General features: G+C 40.0%; 1 protein-coding gene across 1 annotated transcript in view; it reads right to left on the bottom strand.

Annotated features, from left to right (window-relative positions):
* The window catches only part of LOC108785035 (uncharacterized protein KIAA2012-like), a 124,952-nt gene that overhangs the window by 36,709 nt on the left and 61,314 nt on the right, over positions 1 to 26,929 (bottom strand). The window contains exons 10-13 of the mRNA XM_018554012.1: positions 26,055 to 26,252; positions 21,657 to 21,794; positions 16,076 to 16,144; positions 1,182 to 1,285 (exon numbers count right to left, since the gene is read on the bottom strand). Coding sequence (XP_018409514.1) covers positions 1,182 to 1,285; positions 16,076 to 16,144; positions 21,657 to 21,794; positions 26,055 to 26,252 — 509 coding nt within the window. The remainder of the gene's footprint in view (positions 1 to 1,181; positions 1,286 to 16,075; positions 16,145 to 21,656; positions 21,795 to 26,054; positions 26,253 to 26,929) is intronic.

Genomic DNA, 26,929 nt, shown 5'->3' with positions numbered 1-26,929 from the left:
CCCTCTGCCTCTGACAGGAATTTAGTGCTGATGATAAGAACTGGAGCCAGCTATGAGGTAATATTATAGTCAGAGAGGATTGAGTGTTCCTGAGAGAGAGTGACGGTCCCAGCATGGACTGAGGGAAGCTTTGCTCCTGCTGCTGACTGTGTACTGGCTCATGATCAGATGTACAGGACTGTCTGTACTAACAAAGGGTTAATGATCTGGTTTGGCTGGTACATTGCACATTAATGTGTCTCACTTTGCACGGTTAGTAGTGGGAATGCACTGGATCGCATAATAAAATCCTCCCTGCGTGCATGCAGCACTGCACCATGGGCATTGTTGTGCCATGTGTTCTGGTGCGGTTAAACGCACTGCAGGGCAGGAGACGTGGATGTGGTGCCATTGACTTGAATGTATCACCACGCCCCCTCCTGCCCCAGAACGCAAGGAGGATATTATTATGCGATACAGTGCATTCCATCTACTGACCGTGCTGGAACACACTGGATTAGGTGTGACCAAGCCCTTCGATGTGATGGAAGCTGTCTGTGCGTAATCTGCTCCTAAAAAACAAATAGAAAAGTAAGAAATACTTTGTAAATGTGAATTGGGTGTGCTATATGAATGGGTCAAATCCTTTTAAGAAAAGAAAAATGTTCATTTATTTGCTGTTCCTCGTCAGAAAAACAAGCGCCTGATGAAGGGACCCTGTGTGGTCCTGAAATAACTTGTTTTTCTGACATAGAACTGCAAATAAATGAACATTTTGCTTTCCTAAAAGGATTTGCTGTGCTGGTGACATTTCTATATATTGCTGATGTGCAGTCACTGCGAGCACACACCCCCTCCCCCCATTACAAGGGACGTTCGGTAAGGAGTGCAACAAGTAAAGGGTTTATTTGTCACCTGTGTAACCCAAAATCCTTGCACTGTACATTGCATAGCGTGATCATGTGATGTCTCACGGGGTGAAGGGAGTGGGTGGGGGGGCCCAAGAAAATGTTTGCCCAGGGTCCAATTTATATTAACCACTTCAAGACCTGGTGTTTTATTTCTAAAGATGCCCGCTCAGATCTAGAGAGCTCCGGGCCGGCCGTTTTTTTACTACGGCCGGCCCGGAAGTGGTTAAATTAGTAAATTACTAACAGGAACTGGAGAATGTATTCTAAATCATTAGCAGTTACAATAAATACCTTTGCTTTGTGTTGTGGTGGTTCTTTGTAGTGCTGAGGTGAAGCCATTCTTCCTACTAAATTTGTTGGATTCTGGACAGATGAAGAGTCAGAGCCATCCATTGCTAAAACAAAGATAACATTAACAATTATTAGAAATTCACTACAAATTGATGTGGAAATATAACATTCATAAAGCCCAACCCCAGCCATTTTTTTCATAGGGAGGTGGTGGTGGTGGGGTAAGGGGGTGTTGGAAAATTCTTTGGGTTTGTATTGCTGTCTGTGTACCCACTGAGACGAATTCCTTTGACAGCCTGTCACACCTTGACAAACTGGGTGTCATTGAGACAGGGAGGGAGAGGAAATATAAGTTCTAGCCACACCACACACACTTTATTAAAATGTCATTTTAAAGGACCATTCACATTTCTCTGTTGATTGAATGTTTCCACAATTTCCAATAAGTTTGCATTATAGAAAGCATGCACAAATGCACATGGAAGGCACACATAATTGATTCCAGGTGCAAGTAAAAAAAATGTGCAGTAAGGTACCCCATGCCCATAGGTGTTATTAAGCCCCTGTTTTTCAGTTAAAGAGGTTTCTCCTACTTTGGGGATTGTAGTGAGGAGAAATCTTTCCAAAAGGGACACAGACAGAAATAAAGACCTGATAGGGATACTAATTGTTTTTCAGCTCATCCCAAACTAACAAAAACGTTTGGGCTGAGATTTGGCTTTGATAAAAACAGGATTAAAAAAGCATTTTCTTATGCAGCTAGTTTAAGCAGCAGCTAGATGTAAAATGACATCTCTGTACCTAGCAGGGTCATAAACAGGAACAGTAACAATAAAACGCAAACCTTATCAAAAGAAAAAGTCTATTACTTTATATCTGATGACAATCTATAAATAAACAGTAGTTTATTTTTTACTTGTTCCTGTTTTCGAAAAACTCAAAGTAGAAAGTGTCCGTACTGCCTATAGCAAATTCCATCTGTCATATCTAGTGCAGGTTAGAAATGAAAAGCCATAATTTCTTATCAATTTACATTGTAGCAGCTGGTATGATGTTCCAAGTATTTGAAATTAGCATTCAAGCCATACACTTGGCACATTGTCCTTGTCAGGGCCGATTCAAGGCTCTGGTGGGCTTAGGGTTGCCACCTGTCCAGGATTCACCCGGACAGTCCGGGTTTTGAATGCTGTGTTCGGGTTTCATGGCAGCAGAAACCCGGACACAAGATGTCAGGCAGACAGGGGCAACCAAAATTAAGATAAGGGTTACTGGCCCCCCACTGAAAATAGTTTTTGATAGTTTTTGATATTTACATATGAATAAGCCACAGTTCATTCTCCCCCAAAAAATTTCTGCGTGTCGCTAGAGTGTTCGGGTTCCACTTGAAGAAAAGGTGGCAACCCTAGGTGGGCCCCCTGGGTAAAAAATAAAGTAGTGGGCCCACCCTTCCTTCTGCCTCTTCCTTACCCCCCACCTAAATAAGTCACACAGCATGAACAATGTAATATAACATAAATAAGACTGACTCATTAAGGTAATCTTGGTAGTAGTAAATAAATAAACAATGCATAGGTAAACAAACAAACAACATTGCTTCACAACAGGTATTGGGGAGTGTGACATTTGGACAGCCAGGAGAGGGGGTGAGGAAACACAGCCAGGGCAGAGAGAGGAGAGACAGCCAGGGGAGAGAAAGGAGAAACAGCCAGGAGAGAGAGTGAGGAGAGACAGCCAGGAGAGAGAAAACGAGGAGTGAAAGCCAGGAGAGAGAGAGAAAGAGGAGAGACATACAGGAGTATGAGCGAGGAGAGAAAGCCAGGAGAGAGAAAGGAGAGGCAGCCAGGAGAGAGAGTGAGGAGAGACAGCCAGGAGAGAGAACGAGGAGTGATAGCCAGGAGAGAGAGAGAAAGAGGAGAGACATACAGGAGGATGAGCGAGGAGAGACAGCCAGGAGAGAGAAAGGAGAGACAGCCAGGAGAGAGAGTGAGGAGAGCCATCTAAGAGGATGAGTGAGGAGAAACAGCCAGGAGAGAGAGTAAGGAGACATAGCGAGGAGTAACATATTGTGTCCCTGCATACACTGCAGAACTTGGTAAATGGGCCAAAGTGTCTGAAAAAGTCACACATTGTTTGCTGAGATCCATGTTTTTTTGGAATGAGGGACAAAAGGGCGATATGAAAATAACAACACTCACACTGGTTCCTCCTGCACCCCCCCCCCCCTTCCTCTCACAATCCTGGCTCTGCGTGGATACATTCATTTAGCATTGCACACTGTCAGAGCCCAATCACAGCGGAAGTCTATGCTTATACTATGCACGAAGCGTGGCTGCATATGAGCAGGAACACCAGGTCCCCTTGGTTACCCCTGCCCGTCTGACATTGTGATAGCTTGTGTCCAGGTTTCAGCTGGCCTGAAATCTGGACACAGCACATAAAGGACTCAAAACCCGTAAATCAAGTGGCAAACCTAGCGCTGGGGACACAGCAATAAAATCCAACAGGGGTTCTAACTCCTCACCACATTATACAAAAGATGTGTTGTCTATACATATTTAACTGCATGCTATTAAAACACAGAGTTACATACAAAGACAGGAACACGGTACATACTAAACATAGCATTGTGTGACTCTGACTCTGAATTCTCCTTGTAAGTGTATAGAGCAGTACACGTATGTCCAACATACAATGAACAGAGCCCGGCAAGGTATGTCCTTCACACAATAAACATCTCCCTTGCAGCCCTGTCCTCTCAACTTTTCTTTGGTGGAGGATGTCAGAATTAATTTGTCCAGTCGCAGGACCATCACGGACGGTTAAAAAAAAATCCCCTCTTCATGTGGGCCCCTAGACAGTGGGCCCTGTGCAAATGCCTGCTCCAAATAAAGCGGCCCTGGTCCTTGTGCTTGCAAGGGTTTGCAAAGCCTGCTTTGCCCTGCATAATCCAACAACACCCTAAAAGGTGAATTAGCTGTCCAAACCATATATGTATATCATATGTATAATTCCACAGCACTGAAAAACATGTGGACATATAGGGGACAATGATTTTGAAACATACACAAATATCTGAAAACCCTGGGGTTAGAACCCTGCCAAAATGAGCTTACAATCTACAAGAGAAAAGTATGGAATTGATTGTTGCTTGGCCGACTGCGATGGGAATAATAGATATAAGGAATTTAGAAATGAACATACATGGTATTTAAAACACACATTTTCAACATATGTTGGCCTGGTGTAAATACTGCAGTTAATTTATCAGGAAAATATAAGCAAGGTTCTGAGAGTACTAAGAAACTGGAGAGTTTGGCACAGTAAGCACAGTGGACAGCACAATGGCTTAGTGGTTAGCACTTCTTCCTTGCAGTAGTGGAGGTCCCTTTTTTCTATACCAGTCAGGACACTAGCGGCAAGGAGTTTGCATGTGCTTGTGCTCACTCAAAATACATGCTGGAAGGTTAATTGGCTCCTGTCCAAATTGGCCTTGTATGCATGTGCAATAGGGACCTTAGATTGTAAACTCTTTGAGGGCAGGGACTAATGTGAATGTGCAGTATGTAAAGTGCTGTGTAAATTGTTGACACTATATAAATACCTGTAATAGTCTCTATGCTTGTCAATGCAACGCCAAATGACCAGAAACTAATTTATACTGTAGTGTTCACTGTGAGGCACTAGAGGGAGCTGTCACACTGCATAGCAGATTTCACAATTTCACATGTACAGTGGCTTCCAGCTTCACTGATTAACTATGATGAGAGTAACCCAAAGACAAGGAATTGCCACGTTTCCAATAACAAAGACTTTTCTTTATTAACAACAAAATTAATGAAGAATAATAATTTCCAATGGCAACCATAGATTGTACATTTCTTTGGGAGTAGGGTTGGTTACAAATGGTTGTACCTTATAGAATGAGCAAGTAGATTGATTGGGCAGTGAAGAAATAGAGCAGGTAATACAGCAATTTAACAAAAGTTGTTGAAAAGAGATAATTTCTCCGCAGTTACTCCTAAGGAAAGTCTAATGTTATGCTCCCTCATTCAACATATGTTGAGACAAAGCCACGGGTTTTAATGAGCCCTTTTTTGCTTGATTTATTGCCATTGCTTAATATTTTAGCTTTGACCGGGGTTAGTTGATTGCTGGCCCTTGTGTGAACATAGTGGTTTAGAACATCAAAGCTTGGTTTTAAATGTTGTCTGAAAGGTTCAGTGCTTCTCAGTGCTGTCTGGAGGTTGCAGTGAAGACAGCCTTATGACAGAGAGGCTTATAACCAGGGAGGCAGTTTTGTGATGAGAGGCAGCTGTCTCTCTCTGAGACTCTTGATAAAGTACAGACAGGCCCCACAACCAAAAAAGAAATCCAGCACTGATACAAAGGTCACATAGCTTGTCAGACCCAAGATGCCTTTATTATCTTTGAAGTGAGATGGCACGTGCTACCAGCTTACCTTCACCAGTCCTGATAACTTTCTCACAGTCAAAGGAATAAACCCAAAAACTATTTAAAGTGCTTTTCCAGGCTAAAATGAAAATCATCATTTTCATAGTTTCTTTCAATAGCTGGCAGTCCCGTTGTAGTAGTAATGAAGTTTTAGTGCCGGGCCAACAACGATATGTAGCCGCCATTGTAGGCGACACCGAGCAGGGTTTGAAGTGCCATGCGGACATTTGTTGCATTTTTCCTTCCCTTCTACCTAAAAACTTTACTACTATTTTAAATTTTAAAAAGACTTTGAATGCTTAAATAAAAATTAAATATCCTTTAAAAGGAGAACTATGAGGTGAGTGATTTTCACTCACCTCATAGTTCTAGCCGACCTGTGACAATGAGACTGTCACAGGTCGGCTCAGTAGATCGGGAGGTGAGCGAAAACATACCGGCGTTCGTTCAACTCTCGATCCTGTCACGGCTCTCTGCCGTGACAGGGGAGGGGCTGGATTCCCCCCTCCCTGCTCCGATCTGCCAGCGCTGACTGGCGGAACGGACGGGGGAGGGGGCGGTTATAGCTGGCTCTGCCTTTAGATAGGCAGAGCCAGCTGTCAGTCACGCAGCTGGGTGGATCCCGGCACAATTGTCGGGATCCGCTTCAGCTGCGGCGTCTCAGTATACCGCGAGCTACAGCTCGCGGTATACTGAGCCTAGGGTGACGGCAGGATGCTAGTTTGTGTCCTTCCGTTACCCTAAGGAGAACTATGGGGGGAAAGACTTAACCCCATAGTTCTCCTTTAACATGAAAGCACACAATTTAATACTGCATAAGGGGTTAGAATGACAGAGCCAAGGTTATAGCTCACTGACACAAAGCACATGGTTCTTCTTTTACTTCAAATTTGGTATCTTTTTCATGCTGACAAACTCTTAGAGCTCTGATGCAGTATACTAAGCATCACAGACAATAATGGTTAAACACAATGGGGGAATTTACTTATGGTGTCGCATCATCAGCGTACCTTAAACTGTCGTATCCCTTATTTCCAGTGCATATAGCGACAGATTTATTATCTTACTTTATGTTTCATTCCTAAATGCCTTCATAAGGAGAATTGTCTCAAAACTGTCTCAATATTTTTCTGTCTCTAAATTGTCTCTAAACTGTTGCAAGCTTGCTGGAAACCTCCTGGATGACAGCTAAATAACCCTGAGGTGCTCAGCTGACTTGAAGGTATGAGTCATCTTTGCGATAGATTACAAAGTGCTCAGGAGCACTCCTAGGATGTTTGTCTGTTTGGAGGTCTTTTACTGTCACAAATGCTGTACACAAATACTGTGCAGTTGAAATATTACACAAAATGTTACAAAATATATGCAGTGAGTTGCAAACATTAATATGTTGAAAGAACACTTAAAAAAAGACGCATAACAGAGATAAAAGTCTGTGGTTAGTTAGCATGACATTTTGGTCTGTGTCTAAAAATTTTGTCGCAAACACGTTCATAAATTCCCCCCAATCTGGTTCAAGGCAAATTATGTAATGTGCATTTTAAATGTCTGCAGATTAAAAATCTATTGCCATATCAAATATACTGGTAGGCACTGTACAAAATGCAGTAAAATGAAAAGCAATTTTCTCTATCATCAGTTAAGGGACACAGCTTGATGATAACTAAGCAACCTAGGGTGATACCACCACCTACAGGAGAAATGGCCACTAGGCACATAGAAACTGAAGGCCAGCCCTCCCACATCTTACCTATTAAGTTCTGCTTAGAGTCCTCAGGAAAATGGATGTCTCCTTTCTTTCTACTTTTTTGGCTTGTGGGAGGTACTATCCAAAATAGAGTTTCATTTCCACCCTCTACCTCAATCTTTTTGCTCCACATCTTCCTATGCCTCAACAATGTCAGTCAATGTCAAAGGACTTTCTTTAGCCATTTTAAAGGGGATTCATTTACTCAATTGCACTTTAGAACTTTGCCATGAAACATTCTCACAATGTGGGACAAAAAACTATCTCACAATGTGGGACAAATGTGGAACAAATCCCGCGGGTTTTTTTTTTCTGGATAAGATGATCTGCTTGCATCTTTGAATCAAGATGTATCATAATTGTCCTGGTGACTCCTGTCCCCAGCATTGTCAGAATGCAGGGGTTTATTTCTTCCCTTACATTGGAAGATTGTTATGACCAATGCCAGTCTTCTGGGTTAGGGCAGTTGGATCATCTGTCTGTTCAGGTTTGTTGGTGTACAGAGGAATCAATGTTTCCAAATAATATCTTTGAGTTCCAAGCATTTAGTCTATCCGATGGTGAATGCCCCCTTTGGACCTGTCAGGGTCCAATTTGCTAATGCCACACTTGTGTCTTAGATTAATTATCAAGGTGGCACTAGGAGTTACTCTGTCCGTGGGGGAGTTTTATGTTCCAGTGATTTCCATGATAGACATTCCCTTCGTGAAAAACTGGTAGGCAGATTTTCTCAGAACACAATGTCTGCACCTGGGGGAATGTTCTTACCATCCAGAGGTTCTGCCAGGACATGTCTGAATTGGGATACAGTAAACATGGACTTGTTAACATCCCAGTTCAACAAAAATCTCTACAGGTTTCTTTCCTGTACTCAGGATCAGACTCTTTCTTCCGTAGTTGTCTCTTTTTTGGTCTAATGTATAGATTTTTCTTTACAAATGTAGTAGAGTATTGTACCATGTTAGCCATTGATTGCTTCATAAAGTTTGGAGTTTAAGTGATACCCTTTAGTGCCATCTTTAATAACTTAAGTTGGCCAATAAAGGGTATCACTTAAAATCCAAACTTTCTCTATTAAAAATGTACTATTTAACTACTAAAAGTTTTATACTACACAAAACCTTTCAGCCTAAATTATTGCATTTGTTGCTTTTAAAAGCTAGTATAAAGGAAACATAGTGGTGAAAAACACACTTGTGGGTTTAAACAAACATTTTTGTGCATTATTTCTTTATACGTTGCGTAACTGCTTACATATTTTCTGCACTTTCTCATCTCATAAAGTTGGCATAGAGGAAATCTGTCATGAGAGAGATGTGCACTCCATTGCTGACCTCTCATTCTACAAATGTTAGTTGCCTGGCTTAGACAACAATATATATTTGCTTGCATTGCTTCAAAGCCAGGGCCCACCTTAACTAGGGTATACACTGGTAGATCTTCAAACGAATGTTTGTACAATAAAATCTCATTGGAATGTTTGATAATGCCATAAGAGACTTGACAAATGTCGTTCGAAATTTCATTTGATTTTGGATTTAACATTAAATTTTGAAATGAATGGAGTTCCCTAAACAAAAACTATAAAACATTTTCCAACATGCTCCTTCAAATTTTTTCATCACTGCGGTCAAAATTGATCATCGATATGACCCCATTAACTATTAGAAAGTTGAACGAATGTTCCAAAATCGATTTCATTCATTTGAAATTCGTTCAGCGTATACCCTATTTTAGTCTTTGCTGACTTGGCTCATGAGGGATGTAGAGCACAAAGCCAGAGGTTAAATAACTTTTCTTCAAAGATAAGGGAATAATCTGACCTAGGTTGCATACAAAATGTACAACATGTTAGAAACTCTATATGTGTTAATGAGCACAGCTACATATCAGAATGACTAATATTCAATCTCAAGTTAAACTGAATAGCCTGGAAATTGCCCAGTAGTCACTTAGGCATAGGGACAGTATACAAACACATGATATAATGGGGGGAATTTATCAAAACTGGAACAAACAGAATCTGGAGCAGTTGCCCATAGTAACCAATCAGATTTTCTTTTCTGTTTGTCCAGTTAAGCCTTTAAAATTAAAAATAGAAGCTGATTAATTTCCATGAGCAACTGCTCTCGGCTCCAGTCTTAGTAAATTCCCCTCTATCTTTTTCGTTGGGTTTAGGGTTGGGAGGATTTTAGGTTGCTTTTTTTTTTCTTCTTTCTTTTGGCTTTGTTCCAGCTGAGACCCTTAAAGGGAATAATGCTTTTAATATTAGCGTAATATTATATGGGCGTCTCTTAACAATAATGTCTGTATGTTTATACTGTGTATATATTGGAAAATAATAAAGAGATATTCCATAAAATTCCCCTTGGGAAAACTAAATACCACTGCTGCAAAGCTACATTGCTAATGCAGTCTCTTAATTACTTACATACCTTTAAAGGTGCCCATAGACTTAAAAAGATAGCTAGAAAGGAACTATTTTTCAATACATTTCAGAAGTATATGAATTACAATTTCCCTTGGAGAAAAGTAGCTTGGTGAACATGACCTGCAATATTGTTATTTTCACTTTTGGATTTTCATTTACTTTAAATATATGTTATAGAACTACACCACACCAATGCAATAGTCTTCAGTTGTATATAGGACATTCTGTTTTACAGTTTGAGGTCTCTTTACATTTCTTAATTTGAAAGTCAGTTCCATTTTACTGCTACCTGGGATGGAGTACGCCCCTTTTGCTTGTTTTTAAGCAGCCGCATAATAATAAAGAGCAGATGGAGACAATTTCAAGAGCAAACCACAAAATATGCCAAGTTATTATGTTTTGGAGTACCCCGCCCCCTCAGCGTGAAGTTGGTTCCTTTGATAATAGAAGAGTTAAAATTGTATCTGTTTTTTGTCAATTCACAAGAGCCATGGAGCAAAACAAAGGGCTGGTTTGAACAGCTGGAGAAGCCTGAATATGTTACGGAATTGAGTTACCCCCAAAGACACAACAAGAATCAGACACTTGGTAGAAGTCAGACATGCAGAGGAAGCCCACTAACTTGTGTTTCTTTACCTAAGACCCAAGAATGTGACCTGTATTAACTCTGTTTCTTGTTCTACCAGATACTAATGGATTTGGACAAGGTGTGTGGGAAACATCAAAGGGCACAACTGTGCATATTTCTAATATTCATGGCAAGAGAGAGGAAAGGCAGACAAAGACAGATAGGCAGTAAAATGGCTATATGTGAAAATAAACCCCTACCAAAAGCAAAATAGTATAAGATGGAGGCGAAAAGTAGAATTGTAGAAAATAAATAATATTTATTTTATACAACAAATTTTATACATTAAATTAAAAAACCTAGAAAATAAAACAGGGAAATGCGACTAATAAAAATTTATAAATTCGAAATTAAAAATGAATTGTAATATTTCCTACTTCTGTTATGTTTAATATGTATAATGATGAGAAGCAGCGACGGTACAAGCAGCAGTCATCTCTAATTTGGCATCTTCTAATTTCAGGGTAAAACATTTATCATGCAGTGCCAACTCTACCATGGCAAGAACTTTGAGCCTGCAGTGTCTATGGGCACTCACACATGTGGGATTGTTGTCTAATCTGGCAAAAATGCTAAGGAGATGTGTGTTATCTCAGTCAATAAACAGCATTGACCTTAATATCATGGAGTGCAAGTGACTACTTTCATCAATCCACATTTCACCCAGTTGGATTTGGGTTTTTGTCCGGTCAGGAGTGCGATGGGACAGGAGGATTAAGTAATCTGGCAAAAAATCTGACAGCTAGGCCGTATTTCTCAACTACTGCTGCATGGACCACTGGCAGCTTCCACATAAATTGCTGCCACTCTGGTTGCTGAGCTGGACTCAAACAAATTATTTAAAATCTTTTGAAATTATTTGTTATTTTAAACAGGGCTAAAGCACTTTTATTAGGAACTCACCCCCTGCTCTTGCCCTGCTGATCAAATTCTGAAATAGTAGATGTATACTAATAGGCAATCAGCTTTTCACTTTACATGTTCATTGCCACATTTGTGTTTTTCAGAGAGTTTTCTATTAAAAGGAAACTATGGTCTTTTTAAATGATTTTAGAAATAAAAAAGTCAGTTTAATGCAAATATTTTTAACAATGTGGGTTTATGTATTAAAAACATTGGTGTGTATGGTTTGTAAATGTATACATACATGGGAGCAGCCATATTTTCCACATGCAGGTTTTTGCTTCCTGTTTTGTAGTTTTTAAACCTCTTATGTCACTGCAGGTCTACCAGACATGATCTGACTGAATAAAAAACAACAAACTCTCAGTGTACCGCCGGTGCGGGACCAAGCCAGCGCGCAAGGAGAGGAGGAGAGGGGGCCCCCATAGTACCAGTGGAAGGCAGGGGAATGAATGGTGGGGGGCGCCATCCGCCTTGCCATCCTGCAAGTGAGGCAGAGAGCCGCACACCGTAATTGTACCTCGGCCGGGAGCACCCAGAGAGCTGCTTCCTGAATACACACCCCTGCTGCATGGTGTTCCAGCCTGGAGGACAGTTAGATAAGGTAAGTGCTTTTCTTGTAGTTATCAGCCATTTGATCTGGACTGATGTTCCGGCATCTAATTTTTCGTTAGATGAGCAGTTTTTTATAAGTTGAAAGAAAGAGGTCCTTTTCCACTCAAAATATTAAAGTGAACCTGTCACTATAGGGTTGAAACTGAAAGAAAGAATGGTGGTAAAAGAAAAGGGTACTTACCTTTCTGGTTGACTGTAAGTAAAAAAAAACTGTAAAAATTAAGCATATTGCCTCTTCTTTCAGTTTTGACCCCTTAGTGACAGGGTCATTTTAATGTGGATAATTTTGGCATATGTTCTATTGATTAAAGTGAAGTGTGATCCACTTTAAGCCTGGCTTAAAAGAGAACTATGGGGGTAAGTGTTTTTCTCAACAGTTCTCTTTAGGGTCACGGGAGGACATACTGTATATTAATCTCCTCCCGTGATCCAAAGCTCATAGCCAGCGATATACTGAGAGCACCACAGCCGGGACGGATCCCAACAATACTGTTTGGATCCACCCAGATGCGTGAGTGAAGGCTGGCTCTGCCTATCCAGAGGCAGAGCTAGCTGTGCCCGCCCCCTTGTTTCTCCACTCAGCGCTGGAGGATCGTAGAGGGGAGGGGGGAATCCCTGCGGTGAGCGGTGACTGACTGTCAACGCTCACTGCAGGGAGACGATCGGGAAGTAAGCGGATCGGCTGCATGTTTCTGCTCACTTCCCGATTGATAGAGCCGACCTCTGACAGGATGAGTGGAAATCACACCTCATAGTTCTCCTTTAATGCAAGATCCTACATTTTCAGTAAATCGTTTTTAAAATAAATGGAGGCATTCCAATATCTGTATACTCTACATCAAACAGCGGTCAGCACTATAATGAAAACAAATATCATCTAACTTATCTTGACAACAAGAAGAAAGACTTTAATAATTATGCAGGTACAATATAGTTCACAAAATCATTAACAGATGATATGAACATCCTAAAATATGGTGGCAAGGATTAAAGCTAAGAAATAAAGCAACAATTTAAACCCTGGGAAGTTACAAAAGGGAGAAGGGAGAATTCCAGGACACAAATGGCCTCATGTATCAAAGTGTCAGTACAAAAAGTTGGTGTTATGTCCCCACAACTACCACATTCAAACCTTTGGATTCTAATTGTCATTTTCCAGGGCAGGTTTGTATTTGAACAGTAGTTATGGTTAAATAATGGCTGTTTAAAGCACTGAAACTCTGATACATGGAGCTCAATGAGTTAAACATGCCAGTTCCATGGAATGCAGTAAATCCACCTCTGAGCCCAAGTGACAAAGCAGAGGATGTATTGAGCTAAATGCAGTTTTATTTAAACAAATGCACGAGGGCCAATTAGTTATTGCTGGAAAGCAAACTATAATCACTTCAGCATGGGGGAAACGCTGTCCTGAAATCACAGGGAAGAAACACTGATCCATGATGTCAGGATGACCATCTGCCTTATTGTTTCCAGACATGCAATGGAATTTGGAGTTCTCCTAATTTAGTTATACACTGTTATGACCACAGGGCACCATAGCAATATTCTTGATTCTGAATTGCTGGAATACTGCTGACAATGAATAAAGCAATGTCTTCCCTGTAAAGTGTCATGTGACCAGAAAAAAAACCAGACAACAAGATACACGGCGCATAACAGACATCAGCACAAGTGATGTGTGTAACAAACAATACATAATTTAATGAACTGAGATCTCATCTCTATACACGTAAATACTCCCATAGACTGCAGAACGTTTAGGCCCCATTTACACTAACTGTATGCATTAATGTGCATTAATGTGCATTTGTGTAGTACTGCTAAAAGCTCCATGACAGTCTAAACAAATACTAAATCCAGATATTAGGTAATGCAAAAACCTCGTAAAAAAACGTCAACTGTCAATCCAGAAAGCAGTGCATCGGACTATGTATGACCAGGCATTTATTGACAAGCTACAGGCTTAGTAATCAACTTGTGAATCATGCCGATAGTGACGCCCCTATAGTGCAAACAGGCACATCCTACAGGACAATGGCAATGGCATTCAGAAGCACTGCAGCATCTTTGCCACCCTATCACTGCATTAGGTGGACTTTACTGGCAGCCTCAACAGGTATTTTTGGGACTTTGCAGGAGAAGTAAGTAAGAACTGTAAGTGCAGATGCACCTATAATTAAGTGCTGCAGCACATATTTTTTATAATGGTAGGCCACAGTGCCTCTGGGAGAAATTTAAAAAAAAATATACTCCTTTAAAATAAAAAAAGTATTCCAGGCTGCAATACTCACCTTTAATCCAGAAATGCCCCCTGCAGTAATCCCTATGCGTCACAAGATGTACTTAGTCTTCTGGGTTGGATGAGGCTGAGCTTCATTTAACCCGGAGAACTGAGGAGATCCTTTGAGTGCAGGGTGTCATGGACCTGCCCCCTGAAGGGGTGTCATCATTGCACCCTTCACTAACAGTGTAATGAGGCTGATAGGGGTGCTGACATTATCACACCATTGCTACTCTCTCCTTAATGCTAGACCACTCAGCATTGGAGAAAAGGTTAAGAAGAAGCGAACCCAAAGCATCATGTGACTGGCCTGAAGACCACCTGAACACCTAGAAATGGTAAGTCTAAAAAAAATAACATACTGCCAGGGGGAATGCCAGTCGGGGAAGGAGGTCTGGATTGAGTCTGGAGTTGAGCTTTAAGCTTTGTATCTGCTTGTGCATTGTGCAAAGTGAAGAAAGAAATATTCAGAAAAGAAGAATTTCCATGAAAAACAGCATGGAAACCCATAAAAACTGCATGCAATGTGCTTTTGTATATTTACCTTTGTTTCAAGGAGCATACTTAATGCATGCCTACATGCAAAATGCTACTTATTCAATGTTTAAAAAATGCACTAAGCAATAACCCAAAGAATTGGTGGAAAGTATAATGGAAATACATGAACATGCAGTAGAATGGTTAAGTGTGAATAGGTATGACATTTCCCCTCAATCATTAATTCTAAAGAGGTATGCAAATGGACTTTGACAGGAATAAGTGGCCTGCAGAACTGCCGTTTTAGGATTAGATGTTTTCCCAGAATTCCAGGTTGCTGGATGGTACACTGCAGCATGGGTAACGTGGTAAGACCAAGCCTCAGTGGCAGAGGCCCATGGGGAATTTCTACATATTGCAGTTCTGTAAATCACTTTTATCTTTGCGAGTCTTTAGACTTTTTTTTCAAAAGGTGATCAGCGATGGAAAATGTTGTATTGTTCTCAATAAAGGTTTCCGTTAAGGTTATAAAATTGTCATAGGCAATCCATACCCATCTCCATGTACCAAGAAGCATTGATTTAATAGTATCTTCCACCATCAAATGAGTTAATTTCAATGAATATACCACTTCCCAAGATCCAGTTCAATATTTACAAACCCATATCAGAAATGTTATCCATTTATATTTATTAACTGGTGGTGGCCCATGAACTGAAAGCAGCCTGGAGCCCACAGTACAATAAATCCATAGCTGCCAAGCACTGCTAGTATAAAAAACAATAGGAACATATAACCATGTATCCATTTCCATCTTAAATGCTCAAGACTGATATACACCATAAGGCAGAATACTGAGTCCAACAACCTTTTGTATCCTGGATATTGTTCTCCAGATCCACACATGTTTTTCACTTTATATTGGGTTAGCAGTGTAACTACTGAGCTCTTTTGTATTCAAAGAGGACCTTACATAACACCAAGCAAACATCAACACTGAACACAGAAAGAAGAAACATTTCCATAGAAATTATGGTATCAAACCAAAACCAGAAGAGTGGAGCTCTGGCACAATAAAAAATGCTCTCAAAGTAGATATTACCAGATGGAAAAATACTGTATAGAACTTGAAAGCACAGGCCACTGCATATCTTTGCTATATATTTTATTAGCCACCACTTCACACTTTAACCAGTAACCAAGTCATTGACTTAATAGCAATTACACAACTGAGTAGATTTACTGCATTAAACTCACAAATGTGTTATCAAATAGTAGAGCACTCATAAACAATGTGTCATTGTGTCAGCCTCACCAGTAATCAATGGTTGAAACCACTTTTCTGATACTCACTTACCTTTCTCTGAATCCTGTTGGCTGCCAGACCATTGTTCTTCCTGAGCTACAGATTCCACTGGGGGGCAATCTAGAATGCACACAGATAAGATGTGTTTTTAATGGAAAACATCTTAATTAAACTCACACGGAACTGACATCATTCATGTAACACTGATTACACATTTTGAACAATTAATGCTCAGTGCACATAAGTTCTGGTCTCACAAGCTTCCAGAAGGCTCCACAGTGTTGGGTTGAATGAAAATACAAAGTTCTTAACTGGCAACCCAGTACTACTCAGTTTACTGTATGTTCTATCATCCGTATTAATGGAAACCGTGTCTCATTCTTAGTCATATGTTTTGACCTGTGATGCTTTATGTGTTTTTCTCTCAATAAACCCGTCGTAAAAAGAAATGACAATGTTCAAAGCCGGCCATATGTGGATCATTGTACCTCTGTGAAATTGGGTCTATAAATAGTTTCTGTACACAGAATCAAATTGTTTTAATTCAGCTTTTTGCATTTGTTAAAAGAGTGATTTTAATTGCATCCACTGATTACATCTTTTCATGCATTTTGTTAACCACAAGTTTACAAAGCAATTTAAAAATGTATTTCTCTGATTGCAGCAATGCAATACTGAGAAATCTGAATGCATGAAATTTATGGGCAAAACAGGCCACCAAAGAGAGTCTGAGCATTCACTCATGTATACAGCTAGATCGTGGAGGGTACAATAGATGGTATTGTATAAATACTTATACTGATATGGCCCTTGTACAACAATATCTTCCATCTTCCAATAATATCTTTAATTCCATAATATGGTTCATTTCCAAGCAGATGTTTCTTAAATTTGAATTCTGGGGCATCATACATGGCCCAGTCATTTGCAGGGTAAAATGGCTTGATCCTCCTTGAACCTGTAACTATTTAAACCTATTTTAGCTAGCAAAACCTCCTCTGTGCTTCACTTTGATATATTTTTCACTTTGTTATTGGGGCATCACTTTTTTCACAGCTAAGCTCTAGCAACTCACATCACACTGTCCAATAAGAAAGTAAGGGCACTGCCATTAGATAGGGAGATGGTATTGGTGGAGATTAGCCAGGAAGCCAAGGAAATCCAGGCCTTATGAATACAGTGAAACAAAATTGTAGAGGGATACAGAAGAGGCTTTTCTGGCTAATAACGGTAATAGAAGCATCTTGTGCACTTCGGCAGGAATTTTGCATTACCGAAATGGATTACAGGATCACTGTGCCTGTCAGTTCACCCATTTCAGTTCATAACTTTTTTCTTGTGGTTTAGTAATTATGCACCCAATTCTTGCAGGTCTTTTCTTCAGGTGTTCTTTCTCAAGTAAAAATATATGGGTGCTACATAACAAAAACTGAATTAATAAATTAGGTTAGAAAAGTAAAAAAAAAAAAGCATACCACTGCATATAGAAACCTTTTTGTGTACATGGTAAATATAGACTTGTTAGCTAGCACAGTGATGTCAATTGACAAGTGCCATAAAATACATTTGAGTTTATTACACCTAACAGTAATCAGTGGTCTGCAAATGAGACCATTAACGTAACAGCCTTTAAAAACCCTTCTTTTATACTGACTGACATACATTCTATTATCTAACAAGTAATCCTTGACACTACAGGTAGTTAACGGTTCAATTCCATCAATTGCTGAAAGCTGTGGGTTGTTGTGGTTTGTAGTGCCAGCTATAGCTCTAAAGCTAGCACTTACGTAAATCTTCCCATGATTCATATAATTTAATAGGAGATTCATAAAATTAAGGTTGTGTTTGGAATCAAATGTGTGTTTGGAAGCAACACAACTAAGCTCTGAAGGACTTCATATCTTTGATGCACGTACATGAGAAATCTGCAGCTTTGTTTTGCAAATTCTGGTTGTTTATTGTGCATGCATCACAGACAGGTCATATTTTATAAGCATTCTCAGTTTCTATGTATTATTGTAATATACAGTTCTATTCTTAGCCTTCTCATAATTAGAGTTAGATTGCACAAGCTGGCTGACCTGATATATAGCTTCCAAATATATTGTCTCTGCAAATGTATGCAACACAGACCTCTTAAAATTAAGAAACGTATTGGACAGGTTCTCTGTTTAATCTGAAGGGCTGAGTGTTGGCACATGTGTTGTATGTGCCATTAATGGGCTTGTCTACTCAGTGTACACTAACTATGTAATTGACGGGCTGTAAAATGTGTTGTGTGCTCCATGTGGTCAAAAGAAAAATGAACTATCTTTTCACTGAGCATGCACTGAAAGGGGAAAAAACAGGCAGACCTCAAAGATAGCCAGAACAAGGCCTGGAATTAAGGTGATCTTGCTGCTAAAGTCCTGAAGAGATATAAAAAAAAATCACTAGGTGACTCAACCTAACAAACTACAGCTAGGTAAATCTTAAAAATGCATTCAAGTACCTTCACTATTAACAAACATTTATTTGATTTGTATATTACTCGGCTGTAGATCCTCAAATCATCTTGAATTCATGCTGACACTGTCCTTCCAACTAGAGGGTGGCTACTTTAGTTCCCCATGGTCTTTGTGTGTGTTGTAAAGTAGCCACCACTCCAAGCTTGCTCCTGTGATGAACTACATTCTCAGTACAACTTCGTAAATTAAACGTGAGAATGTAGTCCATCATGGGAACGAGCTTGGCTACTTTACAACACACACAGGGACCATGGGGAACAAAAGCAGCCACCGTCCAGAAGGAAGGACAGTGTCAGCACGCATTCAGAGATGATATTATTATTATTATACAGGATTTATATAGCGCCAATAGTTTGCACAGCGCTTTACAATATAAGGAAGACATTACAGTCACAATACAATTTAAGACAAGATGGTAAGGAGGGCCCTGCCTGTGAGGGCTTACAATCTAAAAGGGAGGGGCAAGTGATACATGAGGAGGTAGCTGCGCGGGGATGATTGTTTGAGAAAGTGATTGTTCAGTGGTTAGGTTGAGGTGGGATAGGCTTCCCTGAAGAGATGAGTCTTAAGGGATCGCCTAAAGGCAGTCAGTGTGGGAGATAGACGGACAGGTTGGGGTAGAGAGTTCTATAGAATGGGAGACACTCTAGTGAAGTCCTGGAGGCGAGCATGGGAGGAGTTGATGACGAAGCTGGAAAGCAGGAGGTCTTGTGAAGAGCGGAGGGGACGCTTAGGGTAATACTTTGAGACCAGGTTGGAGATATAGCCGTGGCCAGAGTTGTGGATGGCTTTGTACGCGGTTGTTAATATTTTGAATTTTATCCTTTGGGCTATAGGAAGCCAGTGTAGGGATTGACAGATATGAGGATCTACAGCTGAGTGATACACAAATAAGATACATTGTTTGCTAATAGTTAAGGTACTTAAATGCATTTTAAGATTTAACTCCTGAGTTTAGTGTCACTTCACTATTTAACAAAAGTAAGCCAATTTTTAAGGGCGTGTATACACAAACAGCTATCTTGTGGAGAATGAAGGACTGATATGGCACATGTACAACAGCATTTGATATACTTGCCTGTCCTTCTCTAGACTGCAGGCCTGCCAAGTTTCACTGCAACTTTTCTCTCTAATTGGTCTGACATTTAGAGGTGGCACACAGCCAGCAAAGGGAGCAAATGCTAGTTTCAGGGATTTCGCAGGATGTTGAAAAATCTTAATTTATGAGAACTAGATCCTCCAAAACATGACGAGTATCTCCATACACTGCCTGATCATAACAAATGATCCTTACATCTGTTGCATCACATGCTACAACCAGCCATGATTGGCCACTCTGCCCTAAATCATAGAATGCCAAAATGATTTTATTATTCATAAAAGCTCTTGAATATTTTTGTTTTTTATTTCCCTGTCAACAGTACTGGACATCTGTTTGACATCCACCTTGTCTTGTATTCTTTGCACTCTGCTGAGACCTTTGTCAGCGAGGTTTGTTTTTCTTCCTGACAATCACAGTATGCTGGAGTCAAGTCTGTGAGTGTGGACTATTGATTTAGTCTGGAGCCGATGAGTAGATGAAATAAACTGGGGGTTGGTGGGAATTTGTGGGGAAGGAGGGGCTGCCTGTCTATTCAATTTCTCATTGAAAATATGAGGACAGTTTTAAATAATGTCCCCAGTGGCTCAGTAATTAGTATTAACAACTCACTGCACAACAGCCCTTTAGAGTCTACGGGACTTCATTTTCTAACCCCTTTCTTTTTTTCTTGACTTTAAGTGCCGGAGGAAATCTTGCTTAATAATATTTCAGTTTCCAGTTGGCTGTCAAAATCTGTCTAGACTGCACACAATGTTGTATATGAATAGAGATTTGTTGTGGTTGTAGAGGTATGCTGATATTGAACAAAATGGCTTCCGTTTGGCTCATGTGCTCTTTTGCAATTGTTTAGAATGTGCGAATACTACACTACATGTCAGATGAAAGAGTTAATTTGGTTACCCTAGAAGAAGCAGTATTGGCCCACCCAATGAGCTCTATAAATGGATCACACATGTTTCTACATCTGTACTTGTCAGCAGCTCCCCAAAACCCGCCTCTCTTCTCTTAACCCCTCTACTATCACAAAGGCCAACAGCACATTGGATTGGACACAGGTTTCAGAGAATTGACATACAAAGAATTAATAAATTTCACTTTCTTGTGACTGTTAATAACAGGAGGCCTCTGTTATTGTGTTTTGATTTAATACTGCAAGAAACACGCAGATGTTTCATGTGAGAGCTATTATGTCATATGTAAAAGCTTTTCATCATCTATCAGGATCTTGTAAGACAAAACACTAAAGCAAAAGCCTTGCAGTAAAAATTGTTCTCTACCAGATGTTGGACATGTTGTATCTAAAGCTGTCCCTATACCAGTAGATCTGATTGTTGGACCGGATCTCTGGGCTGGCAGAACATGATGAGAACTAGCCACACCTTTTATGGACATACTTGAAACTTCTTTATGTTCAAGATAAAGATCTATAAGCTTAAGAGGGTATTAGCAGAGGCCGTGTAATGAAATGCAGTTATAATATGACCTGATTTTCCATTGAGAAGATTTGCTCAGAGCAGAAAGTAACAAGCATTTGGCTATTCACACAGCTTTCGGCTTTAAAAGTTTTGTGCCATTTTCACATAGAGTTAGTATCTTTCAGGCTCCCCCATGCGGCTTTGCAACCTCCAAGCTTCCATTGTGCTGACCCCCCTTCTTTCTCACTCCTAGGCAATAGAATACAAAAACCATTGCAAAAGCACATAGTTTAGTTCCTCACTACACACTGAGCTAAAATGATTCCCTCATATTCATTGTAATTAGTCAAAAGGATTTTCTGTTCTTTGCTATTATTTCCAGTCAGAGTGCATTTCAACTGATTTTATGACAATAGGGAGATAATAGTAGTAGAAGGGGCCAAAACACCAGCCTAAACACACATTTTAAAGATGACATGTTGCACGTCTGTCCTTCTGTGCTGTAGGAAATACATTAATAGGCTAATATGATCAAGTAATTAAGCATTCAACAGAATATTCTAATGCAAATAATATATGAAGATCACATTCTTTAAACAATGGCTTACCATCTTCATCTTCTTCGGCTATAAAGTCAAAGCGGATGGCAATATCTGTATCTCGTGCTGATCCCATTAGGGAAAGGCAGACAATCTCCCCATTAGGGCTCATTATTAGACTGCCCACAGAACCACCTTTACAGCACTCTAAAGAAAAGAATACAGTGGTATTACATGATAGCACAGTAATATACAGTAATAGAATAAAAAAATCTAAATCAATGTAGCTGTATGTAGTCCTCTCTTGTATAGAAAGTAAAACCTACATACACATCTTTACCACATATATTGGTGTATCATCTGAGGGAACATGGTTTGGATTCCAATTTATTTTTATTCTGCTTTTTGCATTGTTTAATATTAGTAAGGTGATGTAACAGTTTTCACGAGTATGGCTAAAAGTATTCCACTCCACTCACTGTAGAACAGGCATGTCAAAATCAAATGAAACCGTGATCTGAACTGAGTGAAATATATCCTAAATCTAACTATTTATTGAGGGCCGCACCCATTTCATTTCAGAAAAACAAATTCTAGTGCTTTGGTCATTTGCATCATAGTAACAATGATAACAATAATTTATGAAGTATTAAAAAGACAAATTACATATAGAAGTGTAGTTTTTGTCAGCCTGACGCTCTTTCAGCTCTGTGCATTACTTATAATCCTACCCTATGTGCCCTTTGTACCCCTGACCCCTGTGAACTGTGCGTTACTTACTCCGGACCTCTGCATTCTGTACATTACAGACTACTGATCCCTGCACTCTGTGCATTACATACTACTGACCCCTGCACTCTGTGTGTGTGTTTTATGAGTGAGTGATATGTGTGTGTGTTTTCATTAAGTTTGTGATATGTGTGTGTTTTATAATGAGTGTGTGATATGTGTGTGTGTTTTAGTGAGTGTGTGATATCTGTGTGTGTGTTTTTTAATGTGTGAGATATGTGTGTGTTTTTAATTGATGTGTGATATGTGTATGTGTGAGTTTTTAATAGGCGTGTGATATGTGTGTGTGTTTTATTGAGTGTGTGATGTGTGTATTTTTTTAATGAATGTGTGATATGTGTCTTTTAATGTGTTTGATTTGAGTGTGAGTGTGTTTTATTGAGTGTGTGATATGTGTGTGTTTTATTGAGTGTGTGTGTGATGTGTGTGTGTTTATGAATGTGTGTGATGTGTGGGTGTGTTTCATCAGTGTGTATGATATGTTTGTGTTTTTATGAGTGTGTGATATCTACGTGTGTTTTTATGAGTGTGTGATATGTGTGTGTGTGTTTTAAGTGTGTGTGTGTGATATGTGTGTTTGATATGAGTGTGTGTAATATGTGTGATGTATGTTTTTATGAGTGTGTGATGTGTTTTATGAATTTGTGGTGTGTTTTAATGAGTGTGTGATATGTGTATGTTAATGAATGTATGATTACATGCGTGTGATTATATTTGTTTGTGTCTGTGAGTGTATACATATTTTAATATGTGTGTTTCCCTATTTTGCCTAAGGCAGTGATGCTGCACATTTTTTAAACCCCAGTGCCCAAACTAAAACACAATACCAAATGTATTTTCAGTGTTGGCGCTTTGAGATAAATACATTGATTTTGCGTTGCAGTTTGGGCACTCTGGTTCAGAAACGTTAGCCATCATTGGCCTATATGAATAATACATTTTCTGCATTGTCAGATTACCAGTCTGTAAATATTTCAAACAGTTCTTCAGTATTTTCTGATATCTATTGTGTTCTATTTGCTTCCTAGTTCCATAGTAGGCTGACATTGTGTCACCTCAGAGTCAGTGGGTCAGGCAGATAATCATTAATCTGGTCAAAGTGTGTTAATCCTATTTATGCATCAGTCACAGAAAGGTCAGTGGGAATCTCCATCCTTATCTCACAGGAAAAAAAAACAAGGCCCAAGTGAAGATAAGCTCTGTAGGAGAATGCAGTAGCAGAGTCCTTACAGCATAATGATGGTAACACTTCTTAAACTCAGAACATAAAATCAAATGACTGAGTTTAATTAGAGCACATACTCAGGGCTGGATTTCTATCAATGGAGTCTGCAGCCACACAACCTCTGGCACCCAAAGCAACACCTCTCCGCTCAGATTAAGGCCTTGTTTACAGCCTCTCTAGTCTGAACAATCTGAACTAGTGCGAACAAGCCCTATAAGAAGAGTAAAGCCAAATCTTTTTTTTTTTTTTAGCTTTACTTCTCTTTTGGTTCACAGGAGTATATTTATCAGCTGACAGCACAGAGCCGCGCTGCAGCCGGGAAAGATCCCGACAATATTGCCTGGATCCACCCCGCTGCCTGATTGACAGCTGGCTCTGCCTCTCTAGAACCAGAGCAAACTGTGCCCATCCCCTCCCTTGTCTGTCCCTCCAATAAGTGCTGGGGGAACAGAGAACTTCCCTCTGGGGTCTGGGGCAACCCCTAACTGTCGATCATCGCTCTCTGCAGGGAAGAGACTGTGAGCTGAGCTGTCAGCAGTCTGTGATCGCTCAGCTCTCAGTATATAGTGCCAGCATTTGACAGTTGCAGTGTCCCGACTTTAAGTATTGGGAAGAATATATTTTACTGTCCCAATACTTCTTTAACTTTAACAGAAGTTTTTTTTAACAGGTCATAAAATGGCTTAGACACTTGTGATAATAGGTCATTAAATTAATATGAGATTACGGTAGTTCTATTAACGATATACAGTGATGCGATATAATACGTAGCTAGTGACTATACAGGTAAAAGCTGCCTCATACTTAGTTATGATACATTCATATAATGAAGTATCTTTAGTATTGTAATGCAGGGGACTGGGCAACTCCCGGCCTCCAGCTGTTGTGGAAAAGTCCCACGTGGCATTGCAAGACTGACAGCCACAGGCATGATTTCCAGAGGCAGAAGCATGTTGGGGTTTGTAGTTAAAACGCAGTTGTAGGGCTGTAGTTGCCCACCCTTACTGTAATGCTTCTTACCTAATCACACTTAGGCATCTGTGATGGCTTTTGCATCTCCAAACACAAAGAGGGGCAATGGTTCGTGCTTAAAGTGACCCTGTCACCAGCAGGAGGAACCAAAGTGCCGCCAGGGAAGCAGGTATTCTACACACCCTGAAGTATGGAATACATGCAGTGACTGGGAACAGGAAAAGCAGAGGCATTTTAATACATGAGCCGCCAGAAAAGTAATAATTAAACTTCTTCTTTTACAGGTGATGCTATGAGTAAAGTAACCCTGTGGTGACAGGGTCCATTTAAAGTAGATCTAAACCCTAATTGGATGCCATTTAGTTTGCTAAAGCACTGTATATCATAAACAATTGCCATGTTTATTGCTATGTTTAGTTCTTTTAGTATTTACTCCAACCTCTTTTCAGTCTCTGCATGTCATTGCCCCGGGTATGCTTACTGATGGTGAGAGCAGAAGACCATGCCTTTGTAATGAGCATTGCCATGGCCCCTATAGTCTCAGCTGGAAGTGCATGTAACAGGGTGATTATGCGAGAGAGAAATTGGGCAAAAATAGTTGCTACCCTATAACAGGAAGTGTCTAAAAAAAGTACCTCCATGTCAGGATTACTGGGGTTTAAAAAAAATGAAAAATGCAGATATAAAGAGATTGAAAATTGCTTTTACAATTTAATAGATATGTTGAAGATTATATGTCAGTTTTCTAGATGGGTTTCTATGGTGCTAATTTATCAAGCACAACCGAAGAAAAACCCTGTCTGATGTTGTTCCCCTAATCCTGGATCAGGACACATCTGATGTCTCTGGGCACCTTAACTAAATGTTACCTTGTTTAATACCTTGAGTGGTATGCTTTAGTTCCCACTGAAAAACGAACCTGATTTTAATTGTTTAGCATTAAAGGCTAAAAGTGCCCATACGCCTGCCGATTATCGTACAATAATCACGGGTGATCCCAGGTGTATGGGCAGCGTGCGACCAATTCTACTGTAAGGTCGCACAACTTTCGTCTTCTGAGCACGCTGGAAAACCTGCTGAAAATCGTACGATTTCCGGCGGGTTGGTGGCGTACTTGGAAGACGAATGCCGCACGGGCCGTTGTGCGCAAGCGCACACTGCCTGCTCTGCACTGCAATCATCGGAAGCCCTCCCCTCAGCGGGGAGGGCTTGCGATGATCGCAAATACGATCTGCCTGTCCAAGATGGGCAGATCGTACGAAATTTTAATCACCTTACAACAGTTGTAAGGTGTATGGGCAGCTTAACATGTGTGAACCTTTTATTGTGCAGCATATTATCCCATAAACAAAGAAAAGGACAGCACATGTTATACACCCATTCATCAAGTCTGGCCATTCATTTTCCCATAGCTGAGTATTAAATACAAATGCACTGATAATACATGGCACAATTGCTTTTATCAAGTTTTATGTTATTACCTTTGAGCTCTTCAGGTATTGATCCACGAATTATGCCGGTGGGTAGACTTTGACCTTTGGAGCTTGATGTGTTGTTGTTGCTGCCGTTGGGGACCTTTAAATTTGCCATACTGCTTTGGCTTCCAGGTCCCTTCTTCCCATTTATAGGGGGTAGTAAACTCAAAGGAGGGGCATCTGGCAGTGGTAGAGGGTCACCATCTTGGAAGGGAGAACACAAGAAAATGCATAAATGAAAACTCAATATAAAAATAAAATAGTACTTGTTTCAAGTCTGAGAAAGTATTGACCCATTTGGCTCAACATAGTAGCCAGGCGACTTTAAATAGAAAGTTAAAGCGAACCTTCACCCTTCCTACCCACTTTACTTCATTGCTCTCCTACCCTCCTCCTGTCTCATAATTGGACATTTACTTACTTATATTTTTATATTTTTCCGTCCCTGCACTTCCAGGATTCTCACCTAGGCTAGAATCACATCCCATGGATGTAGCAGGACAATGCTGGAGTCACTGGACGCGTGAGTATGTAATTTTAGGACAATTTAGAGAACATAGTGAGTGGAAATTTTAAAAAAATTGCACAACGGGGGAAGGGGGGTGAAAATATTGGCATCCTGCATATTTTCTTATGTTTCCATTAATGACACATATGCATATTTGTAAAGGAACAGGCAAAACTCAAAGCCCCCAGTATTTTTTAATGTTTCAGTGATACTTTAGCAAGTTTAGATAACTGATTATTGCACTTTACTGTACTTTGTGCTTCAACTTTGATCTTTGAGCTGCCTTACCAAATACACCCAAAAGTTATTCTGTACTGAATTCTCCTTGTATATACAACTGGAATGTGAGAACACATTTGTCCCATATGGAAAG

Source organism: Nanorana parkeri, unplaced genomic scaffold (assembly GCF_000935625.1).
Source record: "Nanorana parkeri isolate BGI_ZX_2015 unplaced genomic scaffold, ASM93562v1 scaffold139, whole genome shotgun sequence".
Lineage (NCBI taxonomy): Eukaryota > Metazoa > Chordata > Amphibia > Anura > Dicroglossidae > Nanorana > Nanorana parkeri.
The sequence above is the reverse complement of the archived record's forward strand: the minus strand, read 5'-3'. Positions and strand labels throughout refer to the sequence as shown.